Source organism: Rana temporaria, chromosome 12 (genome assembly GCF_905171775.1).
Source record: "Rana temporaria chromosome 12, aRanTem1.1, whole genome shotgun sequence".
Classification (NCBI taxonomy): domain Eukaryota; kingdom Metazoa; phylum Chordata; class Amphibia; order Anura; family Ranidae; genus Rana; species Rana temporaria.
In genome coordinates this window covers 70813311-70825989 of record NC_053500.1, presented here as the reverse complement: position 1 = coordinate 70825989, position 12679 = coordinate 70813311, and the positions used below count along the sequence as shown (strand labels likewise).

General features: G+C 43.6%; 1 protein-coding gene across 2 annotated transcripts in view; it reads left to right on the top strand.

The window, feature by feature from the left end:
* Positions 1-12679, top strand: part of ACLY (ATP citrate lyase) — a 137151-nt gene that overhangs the window by 99232 nt on the left and 25240 nt on the right. For both annotated transcript variants that reach the window (XM_040331686.1, XM_040331687.1), the window contains 3 exons: positions 6554-6750; positions 8676-8757; positions 11398-11508. In XM_040331686.1, coding sequence (XP_040187620.1) covers positions 6554-6750; positions 8676-8757; positions 11398-11508 — 390 coding nt within the window. The remainder of the gene's footprint in view (positions 1-6553; positions 6751-8675; positions 8758-11397; positions 11509-12679) is intronic.

Genomic DNA, 12679 nt, shown 5'->3' with positions numbered 1-12679 from the left:
AGTCCCTCCTGGCGCCCTGCTCGTGGCTCTGGATGTAGAGGCTTTATACTCGAGCATCCCCCACGAGCAGGGTGTCAAGATGGCTGGCTCTTTCCTTTACGAACAGGAGAACACCTCCTGGCCGCTGGTTAATTTTGTTTTACAGTTGTTATTGTTTATCCTAACCAGGAATCACTTCATTTTTAACGATCAACTGTTTTTGCAAACCCAGGGCGTGGCTATGGGCACCTCCTGTGCCCCAGCCTATGCAAACCTATATTTGGGTGCATGGGAACGTTATCTAAATGCAAACGAATTATACAGCAGATTTATGGACAAGATACTGATATGGTATCGATTCATAGATGACCTGTTCATTATTTGGACAGGTTCCAAGGAGTCCCTACTCGAGTTTGTACAGATGCTTAATATCAATGAGTTTAATTTGAAATTTACAGTGGTGTTTGATGAGAGCCAGGTCCCCTTTTTGGACCTGACTGTCATCAAACAGGCGGATGACACACTATACACTGACCTTTACAGGAAGCCGACAGCAGGAAACACCCTTTTGTGTGCCTCGAGTGCCCATCCTAGGCCCCTCATTCGAAGTATTCCATTTGCCCAATACCTACGACTGCGGAGGAACTGTACAATACCTACAGATTTTAAGAGACAGGCAGATGAACTACGAGATCGTCTCCTTGCTCGTGGATACACCCACACTAATCTGAAAAAGGCCTACAATAGGGCTTGCCTTCGACCTAGGCAATCCTTGTTGTATGACCCCTCTAAAAATATTAAAAAACGTATACATGAATCAGTACGATTCATCACAACATACTCTGCACACCACAATGACTTACGTAACATACTACAAGCTAACTGGCACATCCTCGCTGAAAACAATATCCTGAGGAAATATGTTAAACAACAACCCGAACTGGTATTTCGTCGGGCTTATTCATTACGCGACCGACTGACCAGTAGTCATTATGTTACGGAAGACACAACGCACACATCACCTAGGGGTACCTACAGATGTGGCAGCTGTCCAAGATGCCCATGGGTGATGGAGGGTGATCATTTTCTGTTACCCAATGGCGAGGATTTTTACCCCCCATTCTCGGCCAATTGTGGCACGAAGGGCATTGTTTATCTCATGACTTGTATTTGTGGAGCCTTTTATATAGGCAAGACCTTTAGGGAATTTCGACAGCGTTTGGGTGATCACCTCTACGATTCAAACGTAGGGAAATTAACAACAGTAGGGCGTCATATTGGATTATATCATAAATATGACCTTTCTGTTGTAAGGTTTTTTATCTTGGAAATAATCCCACAACATCCACGGGGTGGAGACTGGAATAGGATTATTTTACAGAAAGAATGCCTGTGGATCGAGCATCTCGATGCCACAACTTTTCCAGGATTAAATGAAATGAACTCCTACAAATCTTTCCTACGCTAGTATTGAGATCCCCCTCTAGTCCCCTAGATGGCGGTCATTTTTCCTCCCCCCCCCCCATCCCCCCCCTCCCTTTGTTCTCTTTCCCCCCCCCCCCCCCCTCCTTTTTTCCCGTGTTTTTCCTCCCCTTTGGAAAAACATACTGATGTCCTAAATGCCAATCATTCCTAAATAGGTTGTGGCATTAATGTGGAGGCGTTTATCTGCCCCCCAAAAAAAGTATATTTTTATTCATATATACAGGGACATTAGAGGGTAACTATGTGATGATTTTTCCATAACCTATTTTGGCAAAAAAAGACCCTTAACTCTGAATTAACAGCCAAGCATTGTGATGGGGTAACCCCACGCTATTTCATAATTTCAGTATTGAATATGTGTATCACTCTACCTGCAATGCAAATGTCCATGTACCTCTGTTTACAATACAGCGTATTCTTGGAGCTCAGACAGCCTGGCTGGCTGATTGGATCGTGCACCTGGTTTCTCCCCTTCCTATTGGCGCGTGGTGTGTCGTCCCCGGCCGTGAGCACCAATTGGAGCTCTCAGCTTGTAGCCTATGACCTGGCGCATTGCCATTGGGTCAGCAGCTACACACCCACGCACTCACGTGCATGGGTTGGTGGGACGTTGGACGGCGGCGGCGTCGCAATTCGATGACGTCACACGCCGTCCAGGGATACCTACAAAAGCGGCTCACACAGCCGTTTCTGTGAGTTAGCACGGACGCTCTCCCTGGGGACACATGTGAATGTCTTACATTCGAGGTGAGTACATCTGACTGCCTGTCACTAAGACTGCTCTACCCTTGATTTGGCAACTGCCTTTATGGATAAATCTTTCCTTCTCTGGAATTTTCAGTTGGACTGACTGCACAGCGATTGCCCTTATCCTGGCAATGCAAAGCTACTATTTAAGGCTGATTCCACCTCAATCTTTGTGCCCCAGTAATGTGTGTACTATCAATATGTTGATGGTAAGGCCCCTATGGGGAACTTCCCTATTATTTATTGGTTATCCTGGTGATGGGTACTCCTAACTTCAGTAAGTGCTTGGTGATAGATCTTTTTAATCAATCACTTCTGTTCTGAATTTTATTCTTTATCATCTATTATGCAACACTGCACCTTGGATGTATATTTGCTGGTGCTTCTCACTGGCATCTTCAATTTTTTCCCCCCCTTTTTTCTTTCATTGCCCTTTAAAATCTCCCTTCCCGTTTTAATTTTCCTAATCCCCCATCACAGTCAATACCCCCTCTTTTTCTTCACCAGTCCTCCCCCTCTTTTTCCCCCTTGTTTTTCTTCACCTTTCTCATCTTTTTCACCCTTCATACTTCACCAATACTTTTGCCCCCCCCCCTTTTTTTTCTTTCACCTTCCCCCCCCTTTTTTTCTCACTTTTTTTCACTTCAGGTTTATTTTTTACTCTTTTCTTCTCACCTATATCCCGCTACCTCTTCACCATCAACCCCCCACCTCCCCCCCCCCCCCCATGGCCTCCCCCTTTTTCCCCTCCTTTTCATTTCTCTCTTCCACCAACCAAAAACCCTCTCTTTTTCTTCCCCTCTTCCCCTTTCCTTTCCCCCCCCCCCCCTACTTTTCCCTCCCCCCTTGTCCCGCTCCAATAACTCTTTTTTCCGCTCCTCCTCTTGTTTTTCCCCGCCCTCTTCCCCTATCTTCTTTCCTTTCCCTTTCTCCCATTCTTTTCTCTTCTTCCCTTCTTCTTTTTCCCCCCCCCTTTCCAATTCTTCACCTCCCTCCCTTCCTTGTTCTTTTCATCCTGTTTGGTCATTCACACACCTTCCTCACCCCCTGGTGATCCACACTTCAATAATTAATTGGCCATCCTTGTTATATATATATTATTCATTCTACTCCTTATCCTAATAGAGCCCGTCTAAATAAAAATATCCCCCTCCACGCGCCACAGAAGGCTTTTGCCAGGTTTCACGTCCGACCATATGACCAGCCTGGGTGAGTGCTTTGCTCTACTGTACAATGCGCTGTTTTGAATTATACATAATGTATATATATTTTGTATGCTCTGCTTGTTTATTTCAACTGTTTATATATACCTTTTAGAACATAAACTCCTCCTGAAGAAGCGGTAAAACCGCGAAACCGGTCGAGGTCATCGATTCCACTAAAACACAGTCTGTTAATCACTTTCTGATGTATGATGTGGGGATTGTTCTTAAAATTTCATCTGTGTTATATATGTATTTTCTTTGTTAAATAAATATCGATACCTTTTACCAGATTGTTTGTATCAGTGCCGCGAAAAGTCCCCCCCAAAATCCCCCTCCCCCCAATCCCTGACCCAAATATTGACTCTTACTGGCCTCAAGCACCCAAAAGTTGTCAAATATTTGTGGTCACATCTTTCTTTATAAAGTATTGGTTTGTCTGTAAATGGGTAAGTGTGAGGCCTAAGGCAGCCCATAGGGGATTTTCTTTGCTTCCACCACAGGGCTGCAGAGATCCTTATGTGGCCAGCAGAACACAATGATTGCTGCTAATGGCTATGAATACAGAGAGTAGTAATTGTATCATGTGAAGAGGGCTTTTCTTTTTTTTTTTTTTTTTTCTTTTTTTGTAGTTGCATTTTTGAGTGGATTTTTTTTTTGCTGGCGTGACTTTTAAAGTTTTTATTTTTTTATTTATTTGATCAGGGTCATTGATGCCTAGATGAGATGCATTTGCTAACTTGACAAAAAAGCCCAATGCACATGGGTGTCAAACTACATTTGTGCAGATTTTGAATACACGTCTGGAAGCATGTAATGCTTTGCAATGACTGAATTCACACTTTGACACATGCGCTGAGGCCTGTATACCACGAATATGTCACTTTTTGCAATGCCGCTAAGCTCTAGGTCCTGCATGCAGGGCAGCCCATTGAAGTCTAATAGGAGATAGTGGGTGCACTGACACAACTGCTTGTAATGTGATAGGCGTTGAGGTGTCGTTGAGTGGTTCAGAATGCACTCTGTCTGCATTCTGGGACGCTTAGTGGCGTGCCTGTTGCATTGGAATGAGCTGCAAAGACAAACAGAGGGTGCACACGCCTAGCGCATTATCTTTGTGATTTTGCTTTATTCATGTAAAAAGTATAAATATACACTCCCAAACGGCAACATCAAATAAGCACATAACAGTCCATATTATGCTCCTAACAGTCTTGTCCACTGGGCATGTCTCAAGAAGCAAGAAGATGTCCAAACGGCTGACCCGTTTCGAGGGAAGATCCCCTCTTCCTCAGAGCCTTCCTCTGGAGGTTCAGGATACTGGAATAAGTGGCCTGTACATGGTATGTGGGCCTCAGTGCCCATATGATGCAGGTCTTAAGCCTGATGCAGAATATCCATTTTTTTTTTCCGTTCAACCACAGTGATCTTCCCACTGAACTATTGTGTTCTCACAGAGGGCCTGCCAGAACACAGCGGTCAGTGCTCGCAGCCGTTGGCTGCCAGTGCTGATTGGATGCTGATCAAGTTCTGGTTTTCCAGCATGCCCGTTGGCCAGAAGCTGGCCGGTTGGACAGGCTGATGTACACACACGGGCCAAATGTCATCCAGTTTCGGCCCATGTGTACCAGGCTTTCAGCAACTGCATTCAGGAAAGTTGGTGTATACTTCCCACATCAATTCCTCCTGCTAAAAGCAGACGGCCCGTGTGCATGAGGCCTAACTCTAGGATTAATTTGCATACCTAAATAAGAGATTCTGTTCTTTAGCAATGAAAGGAAATAATGTCCACAAAGACTTGTGGAATGTATGACATCATTTTGGCCTAGGCCAGTACTAGGGAAGTAACTGAAGAAATGTCACAGTTGTATTGGATGTTTATTTTTACATAGAAATTAAAGTAAAAACCCAAAGTGCATTTAGTTTGTATCCAAAATGGGGGAAAATATGGCTAATGAAAGGAAATCAAAAATGTTGTTTTTTTTTTTTCAGTTTTGGACAGGGTAGGAATTGCTTAAAGCGGTAGTTCCCCCTCAAATTTTTTTTTACCCTTAGATTGATGCTCATTTTGTCTAGGGGAATCAGCTAGTTGTTTTAAAATCAAAGCTGTACTTACCGCTGTAGGGAGCGATCTTCTCCGCCGCTTCCGGGTATGGTCTTCGGCACTGGGCATTCCTTCTTGATTGACAGGCTTCCGACGGTCGCATCTATCGCGTCACGATTTTCCGAAAGTAGCCGAACGTCGGTGCGCAGGCGCCGTATAGAGCCGCGCCGACGTTCGGCTTCTTTCGGCTACTCGTGACACGATGGATGCGACTGTCGGAAGACTCAATCAAAATAGGAACGCCCAGTCCCGAAGACCATACACGGAAGCGGCGGAGAAGATCGCTCTCTACAACGGTAAGTACAGCTTCGATTTTAAAACCACTAGCCGATTCCCCTAGACAAAATGAGCATCAATCTACGGGTAAAAATTGTTTTGAGGGGAAACTACCGCTTTACATCCCTTGTTAGGGTTTTAGGTGGTCTGTGTCTCATTGGGGAAAATTACCTTAACTTCCTTTCTTGTAGTCACAGCAGTAAGTAAGAGGAAATCTCCCCAAAATAAGGGTAATCCCCACTTGGGTCTCGTGTACGGGTGCAGAGAGCTGTACATCGTCAGGTGTCTGTGTGTAGCTTTGACCATCAGTCTATACAAATCAATGACAGACTGACAGACACATTGGCTCTAGGAATGTAACTGCACATCTGAGCTGTTGCATGCTTACAGGGACAGATGAGTGTCCCTGGATGCATTCTATCTGCGTTCAGGACTGTGCATCCATACCTATATATGTAAATGCTCAAATGTATGGTTACCTGTATTCAACCTTGTCATCTGCTAGCCTGGATTTGTACACTAGAGGCAAGGATGTAGGACTCCTGGGAACAAAAGTACACTTTTTCTTGAAGATGTACATCCTTCTGCGGCATGTGCATAAGACCATAGACAATTGCCACTGCAACAAATGTCCCCATTGAATTTTTTTTTTTTTTAGCTTAGATGCACTTTATTTGCCCTGGAATACAGAGATGTCATGCTAGCATCCGCAGTCATTCCAATTCCTGTTAAATATTGGAGCTACCCTTATTGTCCTTAGGTTGGAGGCATCAAACCTGGTTGCTTCAAGATTGGCAACACAGGAGGAATGTTGGATAACATTTTGGCTTCCAAGCTGTATCGTCCTGGCAGTGTTGCCTATGTATCCCGCTCTGGTGGTATGTCTAATGAGCTCAACAACATCATATCCAGGACCACTGATGGAGTTTATGAAGGAGTAGCCATTGGTGGCGACAGGTAAAACCTTTTAAATGATTGAACAAGAAAACAAAAACTTCTTTGATGAATTACAGATATTTTATATATTTTAACCTAAATGTTAAAGCTTCCAATATTTTTCAGTTTTAAATTATGTATATTACTTTGCACACCTACATTTTTCTTACATTGGACAGTTCATTCATTAGGCTTCTGCAAGTTGCACTGTCCTATTGGCAGCTGCTGTTAGGTTAGGGTGTTTCCCAAAAAGTTAAAGAAGTTGTAAAGTCTCAAATGCATTAAGGTGAAAAACTTCCTGTGCTGCAACAGCCCCCCTTTTACTTACCTGAACCCAATCGTTCCAGCGTCGACGATGAGCCCAGCAGCTCCAGCTGCTGTCTCGGGTCCTCATTGGATAGACTGGCTCCCGCTGCTGTCAATTCAAATCCAATGACATGGGAGCCAGGGGGCGGAGTCGAGTCCTGCTGTCTGTGTCAATGGATGCAGCAGCAGGACTTGGGAGTGCCCCCATGGATAGCACCTCTCCAAAGGGGCACATGATGAAGAGGAGGAGCCAGGACTCCAGAAAAAAGGATCGGGCCGCTCTGTGCAAGACGCTTGCACAAAGCAGGTAGGTATAACATGTTTGTTATTTAAAAAAAGTAATACGAACCTTTACAATCACTTTTAAACATGAACAGGTGTTCTATAGTACGCTAATGCTTTAGGAGGGCCCTTTCACACGTACGGACCGTATGTCTGCATTTTCATCCGTCCGTTTGCGGATGAAAACGGGACATACATGGGTCCCTATGTGATTACGGGTGTCAGCGGATGAACATCCGCTGACACCCGTAATTTGTCCGCCTCCGCAAAGATCCGCATTTGCAGACGGAAGAAATCCTATTTTTCTTCCGTCTGCCGGATCAGATGAACACGGACATACGGTCCGTGTTCGTCCGATCCCCCATAGGGGAGAGCGGAGGAAACACAGGGCGGTCCCTGCACAGTGTGCGGGGACCGCCCTGTCAGCTGCCAGCTCAGCGGAGATTTTAGAGGATCCCCGCTGAGCTTTGCGGACACATGGAGCGGATCATTACTGATCCGCTTCGTCTGAAAGGGCCCTTAAGCATAACATCCAAACATTCTAAGTCGCAGATCCCTTAAAAATAAATAAACTAAATAAAACTCTTAGAACACAAGAAGATAGTAGTCCATTTGCCACCCCCCACTCCCTTCCCAGTTCCTATAACACATTCTAAGAATCTAAAAAAGAGAACCTTAACAGCTGCAGACAGTACTTGTGCAATATGAAAAAAAGAGAGGTGCATTGAATGGAAATTTTGGTCCCGAAACCAAAAATGCAGGATGCACTTGGCCGACAACCGAAAATGACAGTAAAAAAAAAAATATATATATATTGTATTATACTCAACTTTTTAATATACATGTATTGTTGGAAATTTTTTGCACCTTTAGCGCAAAAACAAGCTCAAAAATGCATCCCTTTAAATTCTATGTATGTCTTCACACCAGTCTGTGTTGCACTTCAGATGTGGTGTTAAAATCTTGCTTGCTGCATTTGTGGTCAATTAAAAAGAAACTGCACCAAAAATGCACTTCCCCATTAAAATTGCAGCAAGATCGCATGAATAACACGCCTGTTACAATTTTGATGTGGCTTTTGAGTGAAAAACGCACCATCAGCACAGTAAAATTGTGTCAAAAGCTCATGCGGCGTTGGCACCATTATCAATATTTTTTTTTTTTTTATCGGCGAAATGCAGAAAACACAATTTTTGGCCGATATGTTTCATACACCAACATTTTGATGCATCTCTAGAAAAAAAATACTGTTGTGTTTTTTTTTTTTTGTTTGATTTCTATCTCTGCTCCTGGACATTTAGAACAACCACCATGTAAAACAGAATAGGTTCTCTAACTGCCTATTTTCCCACTGCTAGGTATCCTGGTTCCACCTTTATGGACCATGTTTTACGTTATCAAGATACAGAAGGAGTTAAAATGATTGTAGTCCTTGGAGAGGTGAGTTCTATTTCATTTCTCCATGACTATTGTGCCTTGCCCAACATAATGGGGTATTCACCTTTTAGTGAATGTATATTGAAATTGCCATTATATAAACGTGTATTTATAATTGGTGTGTTGGCAATTCTGTCCCCTCGGCCATCTTGAAGTGCATTATGCGAAGTAGTGTGTAAATGTGACCATTGCAGAAAAGAACTTCAGGGAGTAAGTAAAATTTTGGGGCTTTGTCTAGTGGCTATGTCAGGTTAGGGTTAAGGATTACTTTTAGTTTGTTTATAATGTTTAGGCTATGATTAGGTGTTTGGAAGTGAGATCTCTGCCCACACCCCCACCCAAAAAAAAAAAAGTTTTTTTATGGGGTTTGTTCACACCAGAGGCTTTGGGGTTATAATGGCTGGTATAGCCAGTGCAAATAAAATGCACAAACAAGGATAAATGCCGTGTTTTTAATGGTGTCTGTTTACACTATTACAATACATCTGGTTGAGACCCAAATTACTGTATCCCAATACCACTACAGTGAATAGAACTGTATTGAAATGTCGCGTCTAACATTTTAAATAAAGTTCTGTGGGAGGAAAATGTAGAGAGTTGAATGCGGCTAAAGAAAAGGGCAGGTCAGCATTGAATAAAACCAAATTTAATATATGCTGATAAACTCACATGGGGTAGAGGCAATGAAGGCATATATAGATAGATTCAGGTAGCCGGGCGCATCTTTGAAGCGGCGTATTGTATTTACGCTACACGCCGCTGTAAATCAAAGAGGCAAGTGCTGTATTCACAAAGCACTTGCCTCCTAAGTTACGGCGATGTAGCGTAAATGGGGCCGGCGTAAGTGCGCCTAATTCAAATGAGGATGAGGGGGGCATGTTTTATGTAAATAGGGGGTGACCCGACGTGATTGGCGTTTTTTTACAAACGGCGCATGCGCCGTCCGTGTACATATCCCAGTGTGCATTGCTCCAAAGTACGCCGCAAGGACGTATTGGTTTCGACGTGAACGTAAATTGCGTCCAGCCCCATTCACGGACGACTGACGCAAACGATGTAAAATTTTCAAATTTCGACGCGGGAACGACGGCCATACTTAACATTGGCTAGGCCACCTAGGGGGCAGCTTTATCTTTACGCAGGCGTACCTCTTACGGAAACTTTACTGCGACGGGCGCACATACGATCGTGAATCGGCGTATCTAGTCATTTGCATATTCTACGCCGAACTCAACGGAAGCGCCACCTAGCGGCCAGCGTAAATATGCACCCTAAGATACGACGGCGTAGGAGACTTACGCCGCTCGTATCTTAGCCTAATTTAAGCGTATCTGGTTTCCAGAATACGCTTAAATTTGCGACGGCGTAGATTCCGAGTTACGACGGCGTATATACTGATACGCCGGCGTAACTCTTTATGAATCTGGCTAACAGTGTACAGGGTCCACGTGGGTGTCTGCTTTCCACGCAGGTGATTACTGGTCCCAGCCACGCCGGTAGCATCCGAGGCTCCGGCTGAGCGCGTGCTGAGACGTCATACGTACTTTTGGCTGTGACAGGCAGAGGGTGTGGCTGAACTCACGGTCAGAGCATGCATGCTTCTTTTATCAGGCATGGGGGGGGGGGGGGCGGTCATCCTTGGTGAGATTTATATTGCTGAAAAGGAGGGGCGGTCCATGAAGCAACAAGGTTCAGAGGTCCTGTGCTGAAAACCCTGTAAAAGACACCAAATTTGGCTCACAAAGGCAATATACCGATATTCACATATTACGATCTAAACCGGGCAGTAATAAAGGATAAAAAATTTGGCTGGGGATACTTGCAACCAGAAGGATCATAGAATCTAATTTCATAACTGTGAGGTTCCTGTTACATTTTTTTATAAAATGCAAATTAGGGAATGTAATTGGTAGCATGTATAGCACATGGCAGAAAAGTATACCTAAACCAGCATAAAAATTATTAAAAATAATAAAAATAATGACCCGTATACAATTATACATGCTAGATGATATAGTGCATGGCATATGCAGAATGCAGCAACTGATGGGTATGGACAGCCCAAAGACCGCCATATATAATTCTAGATGGTATATGGCAGGGATATGCAATTAGCGGACCTCCAGCTGTTGCAAAACTACTAGTTCCATCATGCCTCTGCCTCTGGGTGTCATGCTTGTGGCTGTCAGTCTTGCTATGCCTCATGGGACTTGTAGTTCTGCAACAGCTGGAGGTCCGCTAATTGCATATCCCTGGTATATGGCGACATACATGTGTAGTATCGTATAGGGCCTATGTGTGAGGAGAGGGAAACCGATACCGTATGAAGGTGGAAAGGAGTACATGGTCAGTTCAAGGTTGTTGTATCATATGCGGTGGGCAGGTCTATAATCTGCGTTCTCTGTTATTGAGAACTAGAGGAATAGAACTGTATTTAAAATGTCACTGATAACATGTAAATAATGTTCTGTGGGAGTAAAAGGAAGAGAGTGGAATGTGCCTGGAATGAGGCATCAGTACTGTCTTTCACAGCACACAGGCGGCTCGCTGGTCTTATTGACCCCTAAATGTGTATATATCTTGTCACATATATTATAAATAAGTTTTAGTAAACGTTCATTGACATCCTTGCTTTTCTCACAGATTGGTGGTACAGAGGAATACAAGATTTGTCATGGTATTAAAGAAGGCAGGCTGACAAAGCCCATTGTGTGTTGGTGTATAGGAACCTGTGCAACCATGTTTTCATCAGAGGTAATTCAAATAAATATGAATAAAGTGTCATATTGAATTGATGTAGCATTGCGCTAAATGACGTCGCAAGGGCGTAAATTACGTCCAGCCTGATTCACGGACGACTTACGCAAACTAAGTTAAATTTTTTAAATTATACGCGGGAATGACGGCCATACTTAACATTGAGTACGCCTCAGAACAGCAGCTTTAACTATACGCCGAAAAAAGCCGACTAGAGACGACGTGAAAAAATGCGACGGCCGCTCGTACATTCGTGGATTGTCGGAAATAGCTAATTTGCATACTCGACGCGGAAAACGATGGGAACGCCACCCAGCGGACGCCGAAGAATTGCATCTTAGATCTGAAGGCGTACGCCTGTCGGATCTAACCCAGATGCCGTCGTATCTTGTTTTGAGGATTCAAAACAAAGATACGACGCAGGAAATTTGAAAGTACGCCGGCGTACTCTCTTTGTGGATCTGCCACACAGTTTAATTACCATTCTCCCTTTTCTTTGTGGATGATGGTACTGTAATGGTAATTTATCTATATATATTATACAGCTGTCTCATGACTTTCCCAGCCTGTCTGCAGGGAAACATAAGCAGGAGGAGCTTTGTGTCTGCTGCTGGTCACATGTTCAAAAAAAAGTGTGCTGCAAGTCTCTCCCCCACTCTTAAATATAGAAGGGCTTCATAATAAGTCACTAAACAAGTTTTCTTTAATCAGTACAGTATTCGCTTGTAAAAAAAATTAGTGACCAAGACCATGCATGCTCAGAATACAATACAATTCATGACATCATTGCAGGAAGTGGTATTCTGTCTTACAAGAGTTTTTGTAACCTATGAGACTAACCTGAAAGATGTTGTAAACCCTCCTGTTTTTTCACCTTAATGTATCCTATAGCTTTGCTATAAAGACAATAATAGCTTGGAGTTTATTTCTGATCCCATTGTAAGTATGCATGAGCCTAACCTGTGGGTAGGGATGAGCTTCGAGTTCGACTCATGTTCGACTCGAACATTGCCTGTTCGGCGAACAACGAACAATTAGGGGTGTTCGCGGCAAATTCGAAAAGCCGCGGACCACCCTGTTAAAGTCTATGGGAGAAATCTAAAGTGTTAATTTTAAAGGCTAATATGCAATTTATTGTCCTAAAAAGTGTTTGGGGACCCGGGTCCTG